This window comes from Heptranchias perlo, chromosome 34 (genome assembly GCF_035084215.1).
Source record: "Heptranchias perlo isolate sHepPer1 chromosome 34, sHepPer1.hap1, whole genome shotgun sequence".
NCBI classification, from domain to species: domain Eukaryota; kingdom Metazoa; phylum Chordata; class Chondrichthyes; order Hexanchiformes; family Hexanchidae; genus Heptranchias; species Heptranchias perlo.
Window position 1 is genome coordinate 30,465,167 of NC_090358.1, and position 23,829 is coordinate 30,488,995.

General features: G+C 48.6%; 1 protein-coding gene across 1 annotated transcript in view; it reads left to right on the top strand.

The window, feature by feature from the left end:
• The first annotated feature begins 6,755 nt into the window (after positions 1–6,755).
• Positions 6,756–23,829, top strand: part of LOC137301650 (pleckstrin homology domain-containing family O member 2-like) — a 59,269-nt gene continuing 42,195 nt past the window's right edge. The window contains exons 1-3 of the mRNA XM_067971189.1: positions 6,756–6,881; positions 6,987–7,112; positions 8,229–8,408. Coding sequence (XP_067827290.1) covers positions 6,873–6,881; positions 6,987–7,112; positions 8,229–8,408 — 315 coding nt within the window. The 5' untranslated portion in view covers positions 6,756–6,872. The remainder of the gene's footprint in view (positions 6,882–6,986; positions 7,113–8,228; positions 8,409–23,829) is intronic.

The following is a 23,829-nucleotide window of genomic DNA, read 5'->3' on the forward strand; positions in this document are numbered from 1 at the left end:
GGTCCAGGTACATGGATCATTGAAGTGTCATGAACAGGTGCAGAAAATAATCAATAAGGCTAATGGAATGCTGGCCTTTATATCTGGAGGACTGGAGTACAAGGGGGCAGAAGTTATGCTGCAGCTATACAAAACCCTGGTTAGACCGCACCTGGAGTACTGTGAGCAGTTCTGGGCACCGCACCTTCGGAAGGACATATTGGCCTTGGATGGAGTGCAGCGTAGGTTTACTAGAATGATACCCGGACTTCAAGGATTAAGTTACGAGGAGAGATTACACAAATTGGGGTTGTATTCTCCAGAGTTTCGAAGGTTAAGGGGTGATCTGATCGAAGTTTATAAGATATTAAGGGGAACGGATAGGGTGGAAGAGAGAAACTATTTCCCCTGGTTGGGGATTCTAGGAGTAGGGGGCACAGTCTAAAAATTAGAGCCAGACCTTTCAGGAGTGAGATTAGAAAACATTTCTACACACGAAGGGTGGTAGAAGTTCGGAACTCTCTTCCGCAAACGACAATTGATACTAGCTCAATTGCTAAATTTAAATCTGAGATAGATAGCTTTTTGGCAACCAAAGGTATTAAGGGATATGGGCCAAAGGCAGGTATATGGAGCTAGATCACAGATCAGCCATGATCTTATCAAATGGCGGAGCAGGCACGAGGGGCTGAATGGCCTACTCCTGTTCCTATGTTAGCTGACATTGTTAATGGTTTCCTCTCCTCAGGTACTGTCTCCCCACCTTTCAAATCTGCTGTCTTCACCAGCCTGCTTAAAAAACCCACCCTTGACCCCTCTGTCCTTGCGAACTACCTCCCCATCTCCAACCTCCCTTTCCTCTCCAAAGTCCTTGAACATGTTGTCACCTCCCAAATCCATGCCCATCTTTCCTGCAACTCCATGTTTGAATCCCTCCAGTCAGGTTTCCGCTCCTGCCACAGTACTGAAACAGCCCTCATCAAAGTCACAAATGACATCCTATGTGACTGTGACCGTGGTAAACTATCCCTCCTCATCCTGAATTTTCCAGTGTTCTAGTTTTAACACTCTGGGTTTTCCCAGAATTTAGCAGTGTGCTTTAAAACACCATTTTTTGGCCATTTAAAAGAACACTTTTTAGGTCACGTTCCCCACAACAATCAACCCCTTTTGAATCTCGCTGACTTTCTCAGTCAGCTCCTGTTCTGCAAATGGTCTTTTATCAAAGTCTCAAACACTTTCCACATAATCGAGGTAAGATTCACAGGTCTGTAATTTGAGGGCTCATCTGTTGCCCTTTTTTTAAAGATGGGAGTGCCATTTTCCACTCTCTGATGCCCACTGTGCTGTACTCCACACCCCCTCTGCTACACCTTATCCTCCTGCCCACACGGTTGTTCTTTACTCAGCGCCCCTATGCTGTGCTCTACTGCCCCTTCTGAGCTGGACTGCCTGCCCACCACACCCCCTCTGCTGTGCTCCAGTCCCCGGCAACCCCATCCCCTCTGCTTCACTGGCTTCCTGCACCCCCACTGAGCATCATTCCCGCTAAAAGCCACTCCTCATGTTCTACTCCCCCTTTTGCCCAAGATCTCTATCTTGTTGGATCATCTTTGGTTGCAACCATGAGCAGCATTGTAACAAAAGGTTCTGTGAAACAGAGGCTCCCTTATCGAAAGTGATTTCAGAAATACTCTCGGCACGAGAAGCAAAATTCTGAACCTCCTACTAATGTAATAACGGAGGTGCTGCCCTGCCCAGTGCCCACAGCGTAGTGCGACTGCAACACATCACTCTACTAGTTTTCTCAGCTCAGTGGATAGAAGTCCATTCCTCCCTCTTTCTTCCAGCTGTTGCCTGTCTCTTTAAACTTTTCATGATGTGGAGATGCCGGTGATGGACTGGGGTTGACAATTGTAAACAATTTTACAACACCAAGTTATAGTCCAGCAATTTTATTTTAAATTCACAAGCTTTCGGAGGCTTCCTCCTTCGTCAGGTGATTTTCACATCGTTCACCTGACGAAGGAGGAAGCCTCCGAAAGCTTGTGAATTTAAAATAAAATTGCTGGACTATAACTTGGTGTTGTAAAATTGTTTACAATTTTAAACTTTTCAGCATTGAGTCGCAGTGTAAAGACACTGACTGCCCAGTTTCCATGTGACCTGTGACCAACAGCAGTGGAAGAACCTGATGTGTCGACTCAGTGAGGGCCCTTAAGGATCAGGGAAATTAAATGTAAACAGCAACACCTGTTTGAGGTGCAATAGACTGGCCCCCCAGTGACACACACACGGAGCAGAGACCCCGCCTCACCCAATGCTGTAACCCACAAATCGGTACAGATGGGGTGTAAAGCAGAGGGAAACCAGCCCCGTAAACTCCAGCTCCTGCCAATCAGTCTGGTGTGTCGTTGTTGATGAGGGTTAAAGTCTTTTTTGATTTTCGGGACGTCGCTGGCAAGGCTGACATTTACTGCTCATCCCTAGTTGCCTGGGGAAGGAGGTGGTGAGCCTTCTTCTTGAACTGCTGTTAGTGAAACATATAAGATTGTGAAGGGGCTTGATCGGGTGGATGCGGTAAGGATGTTCCCAAGGATGGGTGAAACTAGAACTAGGGGGCATAATCTTAGAAGAAGGGGCTGCTCTTTCAAAACTGAGATGAGGAGAAACTTCTTCACTCAGAGGGTAGTAGGTCTGTGGAATTTGCTGCCCCAGGAAGCTGTGGAAGCTACATCATTGAATAAATTTAAAACAGAAATAGACAGTTTCCTAGAAGTAAAGGGAATTAGGGGTTACAGGGAGCGGGCAGGAAATTGGACATGAATTTAGATTTGAGGTTAGGATCAGATCAGCCATGATCTTATTGAATGGCGGAGCAGGCTCGAGGGGCCGATTGGCCTACTCCTGCTCCTATTTCTTATGTAGTGGGTTTGATATAACTGAGTGGCCACTTGAGAGGGCAGTTAAAAGTCAACCACATTGGTGTGGGGACTGGAGTCACATATCGGCCCGGACCAGGTAAGGACGGCAGGTTTCCTTCCCTAAAGGACATCTGTGAACCCGTTTGTTTTTTACAACAATCCGACAGCTTTCTGGTCACTTTTACTGATTCCAGATTTTTAAAAAACTGAATACAAGTTCTCAAGCTGTGATGGTGGGATTTGAACTCACAGGGCATGATGTGAGCTGGGAGCTGGGAGCTGGGAGCCCAGCGCCTTCGCAGGTATTCGCAGGGGGAACCTGGAAGCCCAATGAGCGCCTCGCAATCTGCCATCGCTACCCAATTAAAGTATTTGTGCTTCCGGGTTTCCAAGCGCCAGGCAGCCAGATTGACAGGTGGCTGCTTATCGGGAGGGAAAGGAGCCATGAATCAGAGAGGGGGTGGGCCGGGGGGAAGAGAGAGATCCTGGGCTGTGGAAGAAATCGGAGCGGGGGAGGGGGGGTTGGAGGACATCGGGTGGGCCTGAGATAAGATCGGGGTGGCATCGGGGGTCGTCTGACCACGGGAGCTCTGTTGGCCAGGTGAGCTAGTTGGGCCTGGATGAAGCACTTCTGCTCCTCCGGGCCCACAAGCAGTGCAATAAAGGCACCTGTTTTCACCTGATGTGAATTGGAAGCGATGGAAACCGGAACAGGCAAGGTTAAAGTTGTTTTACTTTTGTAATACACAAAAAATTAAGTACCTCAACTATCGCAATGAGGTACATTGCCCCTTTAAGTATCGGCCCGCTGGCTTTCAGTGGGGATGGGATTTCCTGGTGTCTGTTACGCGCACGCATCCAAACGCACCTGGGTCAAAGCCAGAAGTGGGCATGTTGGAACCGGGATGCAGTCCCGCTCCAAAAATCAACTACTTTTACTGCTCACCCATCCCCAACCCATCCGTTCTTGGGGGTTAATATTACCCCCATGTTCTCTGGATTATTAGTCCAGGATATAAGCACTACACTACCGTGAGCTTACCAACAAATTCATTACATCAAGGGAGCCTTGAGCCAAGAGTTCAGCTTGTACATTGTCCAAACATTGTTAAACTTGTATAGAACCTTGGTTAGACCACACTTGGAACACTGTGCACAGTTCTGGTCTCTATATACCTTGGTTAGAACACACTTGGAGCACTGTGCACAGTTCTGGTCTCCATATTATAAAAAGGATAGAGAGGCATTGGAGAAGGTGCAAAAAAGATTCACAAGGATGATGCTAGAATTGAGAGGATATACTTATCAGGAAAGGCTGAGCAGGCTGGGGCTTGTTTCTTTAGAAAAGAGAAGGCTAAGTGATGACCTGATAGAGGTCTTTAAGATAATGAAAGGGTTTGATGGGGTAGACGTAGAGAAAATGTTTCCACTTGTGGGGAAGTCCAAAACTAGAGGTCATAAATATAAGATAGTCACTAATAAATCCAATAGGGAATTCAGGATAAACTTATTTACCCAGAGAGTGGTAAGAATGTGGAACTCACTACCACAAAGAGTAGTTGAGGCGAAGAGCGTAGATGCATTTAAGGGAAGCTTGATAAACACATGAAGGAGCAAGGAATAGAAGGATATGCTGATAGGGTTAGATCAAGTAGGGAGGGAGGAGGCTCGTTTGGAGCATAAACACTGGCATGGACCAGTTGGACTGAATGGCCTGTTTCTGTACTGTAGATTCGTGTAACTCGATGTAAAAGTTCTGCATATGTGAAAGCTGGGCCAGATGTGTTTGCAATGGCCAGCAGGGGTCAACAGCAAACTGGTTATGGGAATGTAATGAATCTTACAACACCAGGATGTTACCAGGGCTGGAGCGCTTCAGCTATGAAGAGAGACTGGGAAGATTGGGTTTGTTTTCCTTGGAGCAGAGGAGGCTGAGGGGGGACATGATTGAGGTGTACAAAATTATGAGGGGCACAGATAGGATGGATACTAAGGAGCTTTTTCCCTTCGTTGAGGGTTCTATAACAAGGGGACATAGATTCAAGGTAAAAGGCGGGAGGTTTAGAGGGGATTTGAGAAAGAACTTTTTCACCCAGAGGGTGGTTGGAGTCTGGAACTCACTGCCTGAAAGGGTTGTGGAGGCAGGAACCCTCACAACATTCAAGAAGCATTTGGATGAGCACTTGAAATGCCATAGCATACAAGGCTACGGACCAAATGCTGGAATATGGGATTAGAGTAGACAGGGCTGATGGCCGGCGCGGACACGATGGGCCGAAGGGCCTCTATCCGTGCTGTATGACTCTATGACTATGACTATAGGACTATAACCTGGTGTTGTAAGATTCCTTACATTTGTCCACCCCAGTCCATCACTGGCATCTCCACATCATGGTTATGGGAAGACTTACCTTTCTATCAAAGGATGGATTCACAGTATAATTTAAGGTTCATCCCATTTTCCCTTTCCTGCTTCATGTTGCTTGTACTACATAAAGAAGCTAGGAGGGGCTCCATGCAGCAATTTTCAATACAATGATCATCAGAGCTTCACTCAGAGGATACAAGAAGGAACTGCAAAGATTCAGACTGTCTCTTTTTGTCTTGAATCAGTTTTGTGTAAGTCCAGCATTATATCTTTTAGTTTCTCACCAAGTCTTTCTGCTTCTGTATAATACCTTGCTTGTAAATATATTTAATTATTAGCCTTAGCCTGATCACAATAGTCTGATGTGGAGATGCCGGTGATGGACTGGGGTTGACAAATGTAAAGAATCTTACAACACCAGGTTATAGTCCAACAGTTTTATTTGAAAATCACAAGCTTTCGGAGATTATCTCCTTCGTCAGGTGAGTGAGTGGGATTCCTTGAATGTTTCGCATCTATAGTCAGAGAACAATACCTGGTGATTACAGATAATCTTTCCAACTACCCGTTGTCAAGGCAATCAAAGTGTTCAGACAGAGAGATGTTACCTACAGGACCACCGAATACACAAACGGCCAGAACACAAGACAGAGAGAGACTCTGCTTGTGGAAGGACACTGGGGAGCAGCAATTGCAAAATCAACCAATCAAACCACTCAAAATAACTTTACAAAATCATTTTGCTGGCTATGTTGTTTTCCAGCTCACAATCATTTAAAATAATAAATAACATTAAAAAATCCCTAACCTACCTTTAACCTACACATTGAACCAACTTGCTCCAGTCTCTGTGGTCAAGGTTTTGAGTTCTGCTTCAATTACTTCTGTTTAATCTGGGCCTTCCACACCCCGCAGCACAACGTTTGGAGAGTCAATAACTGGGTCTCCTCTCTTTCCCCTTCACCCCCACCCCCTCCTTTCGCCCCCACCCCCTCCTTCGCCCCCTCCCCCTCTTTCGCCCCCACCCCCTCCCTCCCCCTTCGCCCCCTCCCCCGCTTTCGCCCCTCCCCCTCCCCCTCCCCCTCTTTCGCCCCCTCCCCCTCTTTCGCCCCCACCCCCTCCCTCGCCCCCTCGCCCCCTCCCCTCCCCCTCCCCCTCTTTCGCCCCCTCCCCCTCCCCCTCCCCCTCTTTCGCCCCCTCGCCCCCTCCCTCGCCCCCTCGCCCCCTCCCTCGCCCCCTCCCTCGCCCCCTCCCCTCCCCTCCCCTCCCCCTCCCCCTCTTTCGCCCCCTCCCCCGCCCCCTCTTTCGCCCCCTCCCCCGCCCCCTCCCCCGCCCCCTCTTTCGCCCCCTCCCCTCCCCCGCCCCCTCCCCCTCTTTCTCCCCCTCCCCTCCCCCTCTTTCGCCCCCTCCCCTCCCCCTCTTTCGCCCCCTCCCCTCCCCCTCTTTCGCCCCCTCCCCTCCCCCCGCCCCCACCCCCGGTGTCCAGTCCTCCTCCGATGCCGGAAACGGGCGGAGTGAGTCAGAGGGAGGAAGCGCGGAGCCCGGGCCGCCCCTCACAGGATGCTCGGAGCTCGGGCCTGCCCAGATAGCGAGCCGCCGGCATGGGAGAGGTGGGTATCGGCGGGAGCGGGGACTGGGGCCCGGGGAGCGGGGAGCCGGGGCCCGGGGAGCGGGGAGCGGCCCGCCTAACTCTCTCTCTCTCTCTCCCCCCCCAGGACGGGGCTGGGCCGGGCCGGGCCGGCTGGGTCCGCAAGCAGTTCGGGCGAACGCTCCTCAGAAGCGACTGGAAGGAGCGGTACATCCGGATAGAGAGAGGCCGCCTCCTCATCTACCAGCGGCAGGTAAAGGGCGGGGGGAGTCGGGGTGGTCTCGGGGTGCCCGTTCCCCGGGGGTCGGGGTCGGTCTCGGGGTGCCCGTTCCCCGGGGGTCGGGGTCGGTCTCGGGGTGCCCGTTCCCCGGGGGTCGGGGTCGGGGTGCCCGTTCCCCGGGGGTCGGGGTCGGGGTGCCCGTTCCCCGGGGGTCGGGGTCGGGGTGCCCGTTCCCCGGGGGTCGGTCTCGGGGTGCCCGTTCCCCGGGGGTGGTCTCGGGGTGCCCGTTCCCCAGGGGTCGGGGTGGTCTCGGGGTGCCCGTTCCCCGGGGGTCGGGGTCGGGGTGCCCGTTCCCCGGGGGTCGGTCTCGGGGTGCCCGTTCCCCGGGGGTCGGTCTCGGGGTGCCCGTTCCCCGGGGGTCGGTCTCGGGGTGCCCGTTCCCCGGGGGTCGGTCTCGGGGTGCCCGTTCCCCGGGGGTCGGTCTCGGGGTGCCCGTTCCCCGGGGGTCGGTCTCGGGGTGCCCGTTCCCCGGGGGTCGGTCTCGGGGTGCCCGTTCCCCGGGGGTCGGTCTCGGGGTGCCCGTTCCCCGGGGGTGGTCTCGGGGTGCCCGTTCCCCGGGGGTGGTCTCGGGGTGCCCGTTCCCCGGGGGTGGTCTCGGGGTGCCCGTTCCCCGGGGGTCGGTCTCGGGGTGCCCGTTCCCCCGGGGGTCGGGGTCGGTCTCGGGGTGCCCGTTCCCCCGGGGGTCGGGGTCGGTCTCGGGGTGCCCGTTCCCCCGGGGGTCGGTCTCGGGGTGCCCGTTCCCCCGGGGGTCGGGGTGGTCTCGGGGTGCCCGTTCCCCAGGGGTCGGTCTCGGGGTGCCCGTTCCCCCGGGGGTCGGGGTGGTCTCGGGGTGCCCGTTCCCCCGGGGGTCGGGGTGGTCTCTGGGTGCCCGTTCCCCGGGGGTCGGGGTCGGTCTCGGGGTGCCCGTTCCCCGGGGGTGGTCTCGGGGTGCCCGTTCCCCGGGGGTCGGGGTCGGTCTCGGGGTGCCCGTTCCCCCGGGGGTCGGTGTGGTCTCGGGGTGCCCGTTCCCCGGGGGTCGGGGTGGTCTCGGGGTGCCCGTTCCCCGGGGGTTGGGGTGGTCTCGCTGAGTATCATTTCCCACTGTTTCAGGACGATGCCCAGTCCGAGGAGACGGTGGATCTCGGGAAGTACCAGCGATGCCAGGAGATGCGGGGCTTCATGAAAAAGAGGACCCAGTTCAGACTGGCTCTGGTTCGCCGGCCTGGGATGAAGGTGAGTGACAGAGCGGGACAGCAGCGGGGTGGGGGTGTGGCAGTGTTGGGGCACAGAGTGGGTTTTTAAAAAATTTATTCGTTCATGGGATGTGGGCGTCGCTGGCGAAGCCGGCATTTATTGCCCATCCCTAATTGCCCTTGAGAAGGTGGTGGTGAGCCGCCTTCTTGAACCACTGCAGTCCGTGTGGTGAAGGTTCTCCCACAGTGCTGTTAGGAAGGGAGTTCCAGGATTTTGACCCAGCGACGATGAAGGAACGGCGATATATTTCCAAGTCGGGATGGTGTGTGACTTGGAGGGGAACGTGCAGGGGGTGTTGTTCCCATGTGTCTGCTGCTCTTGTCCTTCTAGGTGGTAGAGGTCGTGGGTTTGGGAGGTGCTGTCGAAGAAGCCTTGGCGAGTTGCTGCAGTTCATCCTGTGGATGGTACACACTGCAGCCACAGTGCGCCGGTGGTGAAGGGAGTGAATGTTTAGGGTGGTGGATGAGGTGCCAATCAAGCGGGCTGCTTTGTCCTGGATGGTGTCGAGCTTCTTGAGTGTTGTTGGAGCTGCACTCATCCAGGCAAGTGGAGAGTATTCCATCACACTCCTGACTTGCGCCTTGTAGATGGTGGAAAGGCTTTGGGGAGTCAGGAGGTGAATCACTCGCCGCAGAATACCCAGCCTCTGACCTGCTCTTGTAGCCACAGTATTTATATGGCTGGTCCAGTTAAGTTTCTGGTCAATGGTGACCCCCAGGATGTTGATGTTGGGGGATTCGGCGATGGTAATGCCGTTGAATGTCAAGGGGAGGTGGTTAGACTCTCTCTTGTTGGAGATGGTCATTGCCTGTCACTTGTCTGGTGTGAATGTTACTTGCCACTTATCAGCCCAAGCCTGGATGTTGTCCTGGTCTTGCTGCATGCAGGCTCGGACTGCTTCATTATCTGAGGGGTTGCGAATGGAACTGAATACTGTGCAATCATCAGCGAACATCCCCATTTCTGACCTTATGATGGAGGGAAGGTCATTTGATGAAGCAGCTGAAGATGGTTGGACCTAGGACACTGCCCTGAGGAATTCCTGCAGCAAGCTCTGGGGCTGAGATGATTGGCCTCCAACAACCACTACCATCTTCCTTTGTATTAGGTATGACTCCAGCCACTGGAGAATTTTCCCCCTGATTCCCATTGACTTCAATTTTACTCGGGCTCCTTGGCTGTGTCGGGGCACAGGGTGGGGGTGTGGCTGTTTTTCGGGGTACAGGGTGGGTGACTGGCAGCTGGCCGCCTTGGGGCATCATTTTGGGGTTCAGATATTATCAGGTCAGAGGATGATGCATCATCACAAATGTTTACACATTGGCAGGTGATCTGGATGTTGTGTGAGAGAATCCATGAACTCTATGCAGCTCTGGGGGAGCAGGTGTCGGCTGCAGGCTGCCTGTTCCAAGGTGGGGAATTGTGTACCAAGCCTCTTCAGTTTGTCTTTTAGTAGAAATTTATTCTGAGACTGTGTGTAACTGTTAATTAAACTGTTTACATAAATTTTAGAAGTGCTAAAAGTAGCCGATTCCCCCCCAATTCCCGTTCCTGCTTCCCGATCGAAAGCTCCACCCGTAACCTCCTCACTGAGTGACTCCGCATCCTCAGCGATTTCACTCTCAACTCCCCTCGGCCTCCTCTCCTGCCCTCCTACCCTCACTCAATTTCTCCCTTCACACGGAATCCGTTATTGTCAATTCCTGTCATAAACTCCCCTCCCTTGTCCCCAAAACTAATTTTGAATCGGGAACGAGGACTCACCATAATTAACGTAAGCAAATTAACAGTAATGAAGAAAATGATGGCACTAAAAAGTGACAAATCCCCAAGACCCAGATGGTTTCCATCCCAGGGTTTTAAAGGAAATAAGTGAGAACATTGCAGATGCCCTGACTATAATCTTCCAAAGTTCTCTCGATTCCAGAACCGTTCCTTTAGGTTAGAAAATTGTGCATGTCACTCGGCTATTTAAGAAAGGTGAGAGAGGGAAACCAGGGAATTATAGACCAGTTAGCATCTGTTGTCAGGAAATTACTAGAGTCTATAGTTAAGGATGGAGTGACTGAAATTTTCAGCTGATCAGAGAGAGCCAGCATGGATTTGTAAAGGCTAGGTCATGCCTGACGAACCTGATTTGAAGAGGTGACTGAAGTAGTGGACAGGGGAATGTTGTTTATATGGACTTCCAGAAGGCATTCGATAAAGAACATCATAAGAGACTGTTAGCTAATGGAAGCTCATGGAATTGTGGGCAAGTTTTTGACCTGGTTAGGAAATTGGCTGAGCGGCAGGAGACAGAGACAGAGAGAGAGAGAGAGTAGGGATAATGGGCAGGTACTCAAATTAGCAGGATGTGACTAGTGGTGTCTCACAGGGATCTGTGCTGGGACCTCAACTATTCACCGTATTTATTAACGAGTTAGATGACTGGATAGAGAGCCACAGTTTGCTGATGACACAAAGGTCGGCAACATTGCCATGATCTCTTGAATTTAAGGGGAACAGATCGGCTAGATAGAGAGAAACTATTTCCGCTGGCTGGGGAGTCTAGGACTAGGGGACAAAGCCTAAAAATTAGAGCCAGGAGTGAAGTTAGGAAACAGTTCTACACACAGAGTGGTAGAAGTTTGGAACACTATTCTGCAATACCTCAGCCACGGATGCTTGGGAATTGTTTCCTGCATTTTCTGGCTCACTGCAGGGAATGGCCTGCGCAGAAGTGTTTGCTAATGGTTCAAAAGATCAGCAAATCAAAGACGCTGAAAGAAACTCGACTTCTGGGTTTGTCTGCTTAACTCTTCTTAGGAACAGGAGAAGGCCATTCAGCCCCTTGAGCCTGTTCTGCCATTCAGTCAGGTCATGGCTGATCTGTACCTCAACCCCATTTACCCGTCTTCACTCCATATCTCTTAATCCCCGTACCTAACAAAAATCTATCAATCTCAATCTTGAAAGCTTCAATTGACCCCAGCATCCGCAGCTTTTTGGGGGAGAGAGTTCTAGATTTCCACTACCCTTTGTGTGAAGAAGAGCTTCCTGACATCAGCCCTGAACGGCCTCACTAATTTTAAGGTTATGCCCCTGTGTTCTGGACTCCCCCCACCAGGGGAAATAGTTTCTCGTTTTCTATCCTATCAAATCCTTTTATCATTTTAAACACCTTGATAATCCTCTATACTGAAGGGAATACAAGCCAAGCCTATGCAACCTCTCCTCATAATTTAACCCTTTAACCACTCTTTCCTCCCCCTTCCCCCAAAATATATCTTCCTGAGGTGCGGTGCCCAGAACTGAAGACAGTACTCCAGATAGGGTCTAACCAGAGCTCTATACAGCTGTAACATAACTTCCACCCCCCAAGATAAAGGCCAACATTCCATTGGCCTCTTTAATTGCATTTTGTACCTGTTCATTAGCTTTTAGTGATTTCTGTTCTTGGACCCCTAAATCTCTCTGTTCCTCCACATTCTCAGCGTCTCACCATTTAAAAAATACTCCATTTGTCTTTCTTGGATCCAAAGTGGATGACCTCACATTTCCCCACATTGAATTCCATCTAACACAGTTTTGCCCACTCACTTATCTATCAATGTCTCTTTGTAACTTCCTGCTCCCATCTGCCCTAATTACTGTAACATGTAACTTGGTGCCATCAGCAAACTTGGATATACCGCTCTCTAATCCTTCATCCAAGTCATTGATAAATATGGCCCCAGTACAAATCCTTGGGGAACACCACTTGTCACATCCTGCCGTTCAGAATATGTACCCTTTATCCCTACTCTCTGTCTCCTGCCTCCCAACTAAATTCCAACCCATGTCATAAGATTGCTTCCAATTCCTTGCTCTTTCATTTTTGCTAATAATCTCTTGTACCTGATCAAATGCTTTCTGGAAGTCCATTTCGGTAGCATCCATAGACACTCCCACATCCACCATGTCAGTCACTCTGATCCTAATAACAGATTCCAGTAACTTCCCCACAACCGACATTAGATTGACTGGTCTGTAGTTACCTGGTTTCTCTCTCCCACCTTTCTTAAATAATGGAGTGGCATTTCTACTTTTCCAATCCAAAGGCACAATTCATCAATCAAGAGAGTGTTTGGAAGATTATGACTAAAGCATCTGCAATTTCCTCACCTACTTATTTTAATACACGGGGTGGAAATCATCAGGTCCTGGAGATTTAGCTATTTTAAGTCCTATTATTTTTTCTATTACCATTATTTTAACATATCCAATGGATTCCCCCCCTTGATTTATTTTCAGTTTCCCTTCTATCACTGGTATTTTGTTCTCTTTGTCTACTGTGAAAACAATTGCAAAGTACTCTTTAACAAGTCTGCCGTTCCCTTATTGTCGATTACAGTATTAGCTGTGTCTGTCTTTAATGGGCCCGCATTTCCCTTAGCCTCTCTTTTAATATATTTATAAATATTTTTTACTGTTATCTTGATATCACCTGCAAGTTTTTTTTCATATTGCACCTTATTAATTTCTTTGTTGCTTTTTATATATCTCCCAGTCTGTTGGATTTCCACTTTTCTTAGTATTTGTGTAAGCCTCTTCTTTTAGCATTATCCTCGCCTCATGTGTTGATCATGGTTGCCTAACTGCACTAGTGGAGCCTTTGCCTTTTGGATGTATGTACTGGTTTTGTATCGTACCAAATATACTCCTTTGAATACCTCGCACTGTTTGTAGGTTTACACATTAACAGTTCAGCCTGGTTTACTGTGGTCAGTTTGTCTCATCTCTTTGAAGTTTGCCTCACTTATGTTTGAGAGGCTTTAAATTTAACATCAAATTCGCTAATGTTATGCTCACTGTTCTGAAGATGTTCCTTTATTGTTAGATTGTTAACTAGTTCTGGCTCGTCACTCATCACTAAATCTAGTATGGCCTGTTTCCTTGTCGGTTCTAAAACACATTGTTCCAGAAAAATGACCCAAATACATTCTAGAAATTTGCTGTCTTTATGACTTGAACTGTTCTGCTTCTCCCAGTCAGAGAATATTAAAATCTCCCATTTGCTGTTGCTACAAGTTTCTCCGATCTCCGTATTTGTGTATCCCGCGACTACATCACTGATGTCAGGAGGTCTATAAACAACTCGCACCAGAGTCTTGCATCCTTTGCTGTTCCTTAACTCTACACATACAATTTCCATTTCCTACTCACCCTTAATGATGTCCCTTCTTTCAACTGCTGTAATTGTCTTTCACCAATATTGCTCCTCCTCCTTTCCCACTTTCCCTGTCCCTTATAAAGACCTTATAGCCTGGGCTATTTAGCTCCCAGTCAGGCCCAGCCTGTAGGTCTCTGTAATGCCTATTACGCCATGCCCTTTAAGTGGAACTGGTTCAAAGCAGCTGTGTTATTTAGACTGACTTCAGTAACTTATTGTTACTGCTTACTTCTGTGAGTGACTGTGTGAGTAAAGTAGTTTGCTAGTTTAGTGTGCTGTGGAAGGACCTGGCTTCACTGATACTAACCATCCTCTGAGGTGCCGTGGGCAGGTAGTGGAAATTCTACACGTAAATCCAGAGGCAATAAACAGGTCTGCTATTAACCCTGAGCAAACTCTCCCAAATTACTTTGCACACATGGTTTTCCTCAGCATGTCGGCGAGCTCAGTGTCTCAGTGCCAGCTTATCTATGGGAGCTGGCTTTTTGTGTTGAGCATGAGAAGTATTTTTAGCCGGCACTTCCGGCCGTTTGTATCAGTATGACTGGGCTCTGTCAGACTGTTTTGCTTACAAGTGTTTTGGCCTTGGACTGTTTGATAAGGTACTACAGCTCCCTTCGCCATACGTTCCGCATATCAAGCAGCAGGACAGATAATAAATATCTGTTGCAGCAACCTGTGACTGAGGAGCATTGTCAGTATCGACCTGGTCATTTCTCCCAACTCCAGTCTCTGCTCAAAGTTCCCGCTGGTCCTGGAAGAGGCCTCAATGATTGTCATGTATCGAACCTGGAGGTTGGATGCTCCCATCACTCGGATATTATGGAACAGATGTTTTCACAGGGATTGGTCTTGGGAGGATTTATTTAGCTTTTCCGTTGCAGATAGTGTGAGCCAGAATGTTCCTGTGGTTCAGTACAGTGACGATTAATTACAACAGATGCTTTCCTTTCCCCCACCCCAGGCGCAGTGGCCATATATAGCTATTGTACTCAATTATGAGTAGGAGTGTAAGCAAGGTGACGTCTACTTCTCATGTGGTTTCTATCTCATCCTGTCAGCATAGCTACTGCCAGCCCGACTGCTGCCATCCCTAACGCACTACACCTGATATCTGTGGAAGGAAGTGCTGGTTACAAATACTGTCTCTTGTGCCCAACACACAAACCAGCTCCAATCATCAATCTGAAGTTCCTGTGAACTGAAGGGAAACTTTGTGCGCAAAGCAGTAATGGCTGACAGGGAGAGTAGAGGAAGGCTGGGGAGAGTTACACAACCTCTTGTGTGCGTTTTATGCACAGTCATTGTGTAACAGGCAGACGGATGGTTGCTTCAGACACCAGTACTGTATCTTTGACTCTTTCTGGCTGCTTGCTGTCAGTTTTATGTGTGTGCTGCCTTTAGTTCTGTTGTTAGTTCTTGATTTCTTTGGAGAATGCAGTCATTTAATGGAGAGTCCCAGCCTGGCACTGAGCCCCACTGTCGATATTACTGGCGCACGGCCTGTGCTACTACTGGTGGTGAGCTGGAGGATGCTGCAACCTTGGGGAACAATATTAGCAAGGGGTCATGGGGTTTGAGGAGGGAGGAGATGGGGTTTGGCAACACTGGGAAGGGAGAGATCTTGGGGTTTAATCAAGCATAACTAACTCTCTACATAAGCAATCATTGTTTTGGAATTCTAGGTATAGAGAAAGCTTGTGTGCTGTGAATGAACTGTTTTTGTCCAAAATCTCTTGTGTTTATAAAAAAGTTCAATAATTATGAATAATTTATACTCAATTCATCTTCAAGTTTGTTTTCAAATAATTTGGAAAGCAAATTCAAATGCTCTTGTATTCTGAGCAAAAAGCAGAATACTCTGCTGAAGGAAGTAAGGGGGGAAATTGCGGGGGTACTGGCCATAATCTTCCAATCCTCCTTAGACACAGGGGTGGTGCCAGAGGACTGGAGAATTGCAAATGTTACACCCTTGTTCAAAAAAGGGTGTAAGGATAAACCCAGAAACTACAGGCCAGTCAGTTTAACCTCGGTGGAGGGGAAGCTTTTAGAAACAATAATCCAGGACAACATTAATAGTCACATAAATGCACGAAGTGTAGTAAACAAGGTTGGTGAGCTGCAGGCGCAATTAGCAACGTGGGAATATGATGTTGTGGCGATAACGGAGACCTGGCTCAAAAAAGGGCAGGATTGGGTACATAATATTCCTGGATACAAGGTGTTCAGGAAAGATAGGGAAGGAAAAAAAGGAGAGGGGGTGGTGGCAGTATTGATTAAGGAGAATATCGCAGTGCTGGAGAGAGAGGATGTCCTGGAAGGGTCAAGGACAGAATCTATTTGGTTAGAATTAAGAAACAAGAGGTGCCATTACACTACTGGGTGTATTCTATAGGTCTCCAACTAGTGGGAATGATAGAGAGGAGCAAATTTGCAGAGAAATTACAAAAAGGTGTAAGAACCATAGAGTAGTGATAACGGGGACTTCAACTATCCTAATATAGATTAGGATAGTAAGGGGCAAAGAAGGGGAGGAATTTTTGAAATGTCTTCAGGAGAACTTACTTGACCAGCATGTTTCCAGCCCAACGAGGAAGGAGGCATTGCTGAATTTGGTTCTGGGCAGTGAGATGGGGCAAGTGGAGCAAATGTCTGGGGGAACATTTGGGGAGCAGCGATCATAATATCATAAGGTTTAGATCAGCTATGAAAAAGGACAAGGACCACTCTAAAGTAAAAATACTCAATTGGAGGAGGGCCAATTTCAATGCAAAACTGTAATTGAACAGTGGCGGCCTTTAATGAGGAGATGGTTCAGGTACAGTCTAGGCACATTCCCATGAGGGAGAAAGGTAGGGCAACTAAAGCCAGAGCTCCCTGGATGACACAAGAGATGGAGAGTAAGATGGAGCAGAAAAAAGGGGCATATGACAGATGGTGGGTTGAAAACACAAGTGAGATCCAGGCAGAATATAGAAAGTTCAGAGGGGAAGTGAAAAAATAAATAAGAGGGGTAAAGAGAGAGTATGAGAATGGACTGGCTGCCAACATAAAAGGGAATCCAAAAGTCTTCGATAGGCATGTAAACAGTAAACAAGTAGTAAGAGGAGGGGTGGGACCGATTAGGGACCAAAAAGGAGATCTACGCATGGAGGCAGAGGGCATGGCCGAGGTACTAAATGTGTACTTTGCATCTGTCTTTACCAAGGAAGAAGATGCTGCCAAAGTCACAGCAAGTGAAGAGGTAGTTGAGATACTGGATGGGGTGAAAATTGATAGAAGAAGTACCAGAAAGGCTAGCTGTACTTAAAGTAGATAAGTCACCCGGTCCGGATGGGATGCATCCTAGGTTGCTGAGGGAAATAAGGGTGGAAATTGCGGCGGTACTGGCCATAATCTTCCAAACAGAGGACTGGAGAATTGCAAATGTTACACTCTTGTTCAAAAAAGGGTGCAAGGATAAGCCCAGCAACTATAGGCCAGTCAGTTTAACCTTGTTAGTGGGAAAACTTTTAGAAACAATAATCCGGGACAAAATTAACAGTCACTTGGACAAGTGTAGATTAATTAAGGAAAACCAGCATGGATTTGTTAAAGGCAAATCATGTTTAACCGACTTGATTGAGTTTTTTGATGAGGTAACAGAGAGGGTTGATGAGGGCAATGCAGTTGATGTTGTGTATATGGGCTTTCAAAAGGCATTTGATAAAGTGCCGCATAATAGGCTTGTCATCAAAGTTGAAGCCCATGGAATAAAATGGACAGTAGCAACATGGATACGAAATTGGCTAAGTGACAGGAAACAGAGAGTAGTGGTGAATGGTTGTTTTTCGGACTGGAGGGAGGTGTACAGTGGTGTTCCCCAGGGGTCAGTACTAGGACCATTGCTTTATTTGAGGTGTATTAATGACTTGGACTTGGGTGCACAGGGCATAATTTCCAAATTTGCATATGACACAAAACTTGGAAGTGTAGTGAACAGTGAGGAGGATAGTGATAGACTTCAAGGGGATACAGACAGGCTGGTGGAATGGGCGGACACGTCGCAGATGAAATTCAACGCAGAAAAGTGTGAAGTGATATATTTCGGTTGGAAGAACGAGGAGAGGCAATATAAACTAGAGGGCACAACTCTAAAAGGGGTCCAGGAACACAGAGATCTGAGGATATATGTGCACAAATTGTTGAAGGTGGCAGGGCAGGTTGAGAAAGCGGTTAAAAAAGCATACGGGATCCTGGCCTTTATGAATAGAGGCATAGAGTACAAAAGCAAGGAAGTTATGATGAACCTTTATAAAACATTGGTTCGGCCACAGCTGGAGTATTGTGTCCAGTTCTGGGCACTGCACTTTAGGAAAGATGTGAAGGCCTTAGAGAGGGTGCAGAAGATTTACTACAATGATTCCAGGGATGAGGGACTTCAGTTACGTGGATAGACTGGAGAAGCTGGGGTTGTTCTTCTTAGAGCAGAGACGGTTGCGAGGAGATTTGATCGAGGTGTTCAAAATCATGATGGGTCGAGACAGAGTAGATAGAGAGAACCTGTTCCGATTGGTGGAAGGGTTGTGAACCAGAGGACATAGATTTAAGGTGATTGGCAAAAGAACCAAAGGCGACATGAGAAAAATCTTTTTACACAGCGAGTGGTTAGGATCTGGAATGCACTGCCCGAGGGGGTGGTGGAGGCAGATTCAATCATGGCCTTCAAAAGGGAACTGGATAAGTACTTGAAAGGAAAAAAATTGCAGGGCTACGGGGATAGGGACTAGCTGGATTGCTCTTGCAGAGAGCCAGCACGGACTTGATGGGCTGAATGGCCTCCTTGTGTGCTGTAACCATTCTATGATACTATGATACTTGGACAAGTGTGGGTTAATAAAGGAAAGCCAGCACGGATTTGTTAAAGGCAAATCATGTTTAACTAATTTGATTGAGATTTTTGATGAGGTAACAGAGAAGGTCGATGAGGGCAATGCAGATGATGTAGTGTATATGGACTTTCAAAGGGTGTTTGATAAAGTGCCACATAATAGGCTTGTCAGCAAAATTAAAGCCCATGGAATAAAAGGCACAGTGACAGCATGGATACAAAATTGGCAAAATGACAGGAAACAGAGAGTAGTGGTGAACGGTTGTTTTTCGGACTGGAGGGAGGTGTACAGTGGTGTTCCCCAGGGGTCGGTACTGGGACCACTGCTTTCTTTGATATATATTAATGACTTGGGTGTACAGGGCACAATTTCAAAATTTGCAGATGACAGAAAACTTGCAAGTGTAGTGAACAGTGAGGAGGATAGTGATAGGCTTCAAGGCATAGGCAGGCTGGTGGCATGGGCGGACAAAAGGCAGATGAAATTTAATGGAGAGATGTGCAAAGTGATTTTGGCAGGAAGAATGAGGAGAAGCAATATAAACTAAACGGCACAATTCTAAAAAGGGGGAGCAGGAACAGAGAGATCTGGGGGTATATGTGCATAAATCTTTGAAGGTGGCAGGACAGGTTGAGAAAGTGGTTAAAAAAGCATACGGGATCCTGGGCTTTATAAATAGAGGCATAGAGTACAAAAGCAAGGAAGTTATGTTGAACCTTTATAAAACACTGGTTCGGCCACAACTGGAATATTGTGTCCAGTTCTGGGCACCGCACTTTAGGAAGGATGTGAAGGCCTTAGAGAGGGTGCAGAAGAGATTTACTAGAATGATTCCAGGGATGAGGGACTTCAGTTACATGGATAGACTGGAGAAGTTGGGGTTGTTCTCCTTAGAGCAGAGAAGGTCGAGAGGAGATTTGATAGAGGTGTTCAAAATCATGACTTTAGATAAAGTAAATAAAGAGTAACTGTTCCCATTGGTGGAACAGTTGAGAACCAGAGGACACAGATTTAAGATGATTGGCAAAAGAATCAAAGGTGACATGAGGAAAAACTTTTTTACAGGGCGAGTGGTTAGGATCTGGAATGCACTGCCCGAGGGGGTGGTGGAGGCAGATTCAATCATGGCTTTCAAAAAGGAATTGGATAAATACTTGAAGGGAAAATATTTGCAGGGCTACGGGGAAAGAGCAGGGGAATGGGACTAGCTGGATTGCTCTTACAAAGAGCCGAATGGCCTCCTTCTGTGCTGTTACCATTCTAAGACAAACTTTGCCATTTGTACTGAGAAAAATAAACTCGTTTTGAGCATTTAGTTTGGATATCTTGACATTAAAAATCTCTCTTCTCCTCCCCGGGGGGGAGGAGGAGGAAGAAGAGGAGGAAGAGAGAGAGAGAGAGAGAGAGAGAGAGAATTTTATAGGTAAATTTAATTGTTATTGTGAAATATGTATGTTTATGTAGAAACATAGTTTTGAGCCTAAAATTAGGGGAAAACAAAATGGGAGACACAAACATTTCAAAAAGTATTCTCAGTGATTTGATTGGATTGCGTTCTACTTTCATTTGTTGGTGGATTCTCCTGACTGGTTATTAAAGATCGGTAGTTTTCATGTGCTCAGATTCCCATTGGTGGTTTTCCACCTTGTGCCTCACTTTGACTGAGCATCCCTCTGCCCCCTCAGGTCTATCTTGGTGTTTTTATTCTGAATCAATTAACGAAGTGAAGTATGTGGAAACGGAGAGTCTGCAGAATCTACCCAGCATCGCGGCACCCAGTGCTGAGAACAGGCCTTTCTAAACGCAGGCCCACTAAGTTCAGGAAGGATGGTTTAGGCAGGGGCAGGACTCATTGTAAGAAACAGGCAGATGATGAAGTGAGAAAATAGGATTGATGTCCTAGTAGAATGAGATTAAATGGGCTATGGGGAAGAGCAGAGGAATGGGACTAATTGAATAGCTCCTTCAAAGAGCCGGCACAGACACGATGGGCCAAAGGGCCTCCTCCGTGCTGCACCTACTGTGACTACGACTACGAAAGGCTGCCTTTAAACATATCTTGTGATCAAATGGATACCCAGTGGCATTAAACTGGAAATGGGGCAGCAGTGAATAGCTGGGCGATGGGGGACCGGGGCCGGGGCGATGGGGGGCCGGGGCCGGAGATGGTCATTGCCTGGCACTTATCTGGCACAAATGTTACATGCCAACTATCAGCCCAAGCCTGGATGTTGTCCAGGTCTTGCTGCATGCGGGCACGGACTGCTTCATTATCTGAGGGGTTGCGAATGGAACTGAACACTGTGCAATCATCAGCAAACATTCCCATTTCTGACCTTATGATGGAGGGAAGGTCATTGGTGAAGCAGCTGAAGATAGTTGGGCCTAGGACACTGCCCTGAGGAACTCCTGCAGCAATGTACGGTAGCATAGTGGTTATGTTACTGGACTAGTAATCCAAAAGCCTGGACTAAAATCCAGAGTCATGAGTTCAAATCCCGCCACGGCAGCTGGCGAATTTAAATTCAATTAATTAATTAAATTCAATTAATTAAATAAAAATCTGGAATTAAAATACTAGTATCAGTAATGATGGCCATGAAACTACCGGATTGTCGTAAAAACCCATCTGGTTCACTAATGTCCTTTAGGGAAGGAAACCTGCCGTCCTTACCTGGTCTGGCCTATATGTGACTCCAGACCCACAGCAATGTGGTTGATTCTTAATTGCCCTCTGAAATGGCCGAGCAAGCCACTCAGTTGTAAAATCTCGCTACGAAAAGTCACAATAAGAATAAAACCGGACGGACCACCCGGCATCGGACCACTAGGCACCGGACACGACAACGGCAAAACACCAAGCCCAGTCGACCCTGCAAGGTCCTCCTTACGAACATCTGGAGACTTGTGCCAAAATTGGGAGAGCTGTCCCACAGTCGAGTCAAGCAACAGCCTGACCTAGCCATACTGACAGAATCATACCTTTCAGCCAACGTCCCAGACTCTTCCATCACCATCCCTGGGTATGTCCTGTCCCACCGGCAGGACAGACCCACCAGAGGTGGCGGTACAGTGGTATACAGTCAGGAGGGAGTGGCCCTGGGAGTCCTCAACATTGACTCTGGACCCCATGAAATCTCATGGCATCAGGTCAAACATGGGCAAGGAAACCTCCTGCTGATTACCACCTACCGTCCTCCCTCAGCTGATGAATCAGTCCTCCTCCATGTTGAGCACCACTTGGAGGAAGCACTGAGGGCAGCAAGGGCACAAAATGTACTCTGGGTGGGGGACTTCAATGTCCATCACCAAGAGTGGCTCGGCAGCACCACGACTGACCGAGCTGGCCGAGTCCTGAAGGACATAGCTGCTAGACTGGGCCTGCGGCAGGTGGTGAGCGAACCAACACGAGGGAAAAACTTACTTGACCTTGTCCTCACCAATCTACCTGTCGCAAATGCATCTGTCCATGACAGTATTGGTAGGAGTGACCACCGCACAGTCCTCGTGGAGATGAAGTCCCGTCTTCGCACTGAGGACACCATCCAACGTGTTGTGTGGCACTACCACCGTGCTAAATTGGATAGATTCAGAACGGATCTAGCAGCTCAAAACTGGGCATCCATGAGGCGCTGTGGGCCATCAGCAGCAGCAGAATTGTATTCCAGCACAATCTGTAACCTCATGGCCTGGCATATTCCTCACTCTACCATTACCAACAAGCCAGGGGATCAACCCTGGTTCAATGAGGAGTGTAGAAGAGCATGCCAGGAGCAGCACCAGGCGTACCTAAAAATGAGGTGCCAACCTGGTGAAGCTACAACTCAGGACTACATGCATGCTAAACAGCGGAAGCAACATGCTATAGACAGAGCTAAGCGATTCCACAACCAACGGATCAGATCAAAGCTCTGCAGTCCTGCCACATCCAGTCGTGAATGGTGGTGGACAATTAAACAACTAACAGGAGGAGGAGGCTCTGCAAACATCCCCATTCTCAATGATGGCGGAGTCCAGCACGTGAGTGCAAAAGACAAGGCTGAAGCGTTTGCAACCATCTTCAGCCAGAAGTGCCGAGTGGATGATCCATCTCAGCCTCCTCCCGATATCCCCACCATCACAGAAGCCAGTCTTCAGCCAATTCGATTCACTCCACGTGATATCAAGAAACGGCTGAGTGCACTGGATACAGCAAAGGCTATGGGCCCCGACAACATCCCAGCTGCAGAGCTGAAGACTTGTGCTCCAGAACTAGCTGCACCTCTAGCCAAGCTGTTCCAGTACAGTTACAACACTGGCATCTACCCGACAATGTGGAAAATTGCCCAGGTATGTCCTGTCCACAAAAAGCAGGACAAATCCAATCCGGCCAACTACCGCCCCATCAGTCTACTCTCAATCATCAGCAAAGTGATGGAAGGTGTCGTCGACAGTGCTATCAAGCGACACTTACTCACCAATAACCTGCTCACCGATGCTCAGTTTGGGTTCCGCCAGGACCACTCGGCTCCAGACCTCATTACAGCGTTGGTCCAAACATGGACAAAAGAGCTGAATTCCAGAGGTGAGGTGAGAGTGACTGCCCTTGACATCAAGGCAGCATTTGACCGAGTGTGGCACCAAGGAGCCCTAGTAAAATTGAAGTCAATGGGAATCAGGGGAAAAACTCTCCAGTGGCTGGAGTCATACCTAGCACAAAGGAAGATGGTAGTGGTTGTTGGAGGCCAATCATCTCAGCCCCAGGACATTGCTGCAGGAGTTCCTCAGGGCAGTGTCCTAGGCCCAACCATCTTCAGCTGCTTCATCAATGACCTTCCCTCCATCATAAGGTCAGAAATGGGGATGTTCGCTGATGACTGCATAGTGTTCAGTTCCATTCGCAACCCCTCAAATAATGAAGCAGTCCGAGCCCGCATGCAGCAAGACCTGGACAACATCCAGGCTTGGGCTCACAAGTGGCAAGTAACATTCGCGCCAGATAAGTGCCAGGCAATGACCATCTCCAACAAGAGAGAGTCTAACCACCTCCCCTTGACATTCAACGGCATTACCATCGCCGAATCCCCCACCATCAACATCCTGGGGGTCACCATTGACCAGAAACTTAACTGGACCAACCATATAAATACTGTGGCTACAAGAGCAGGTCAGAGGCTGGGTATTCTGCCGCAAGTGACTCACCTCCTGACTCCCCAAAGCCTTTCCACCATCTACAAGGCACAAGTCAGGAGTGTGATGGAATACTCCCCACTTGCCTGGATGAGTGCAGCTCCAACAACACTCAAGAAGCTCGACACCATCCAAGATAAAGCAGCCCGCTTGATTGGCACCCCATCCACCACCCTGAACATTCACTCCCTTCACCACCGGCGCACCGTGGCTGCAGTGTGCA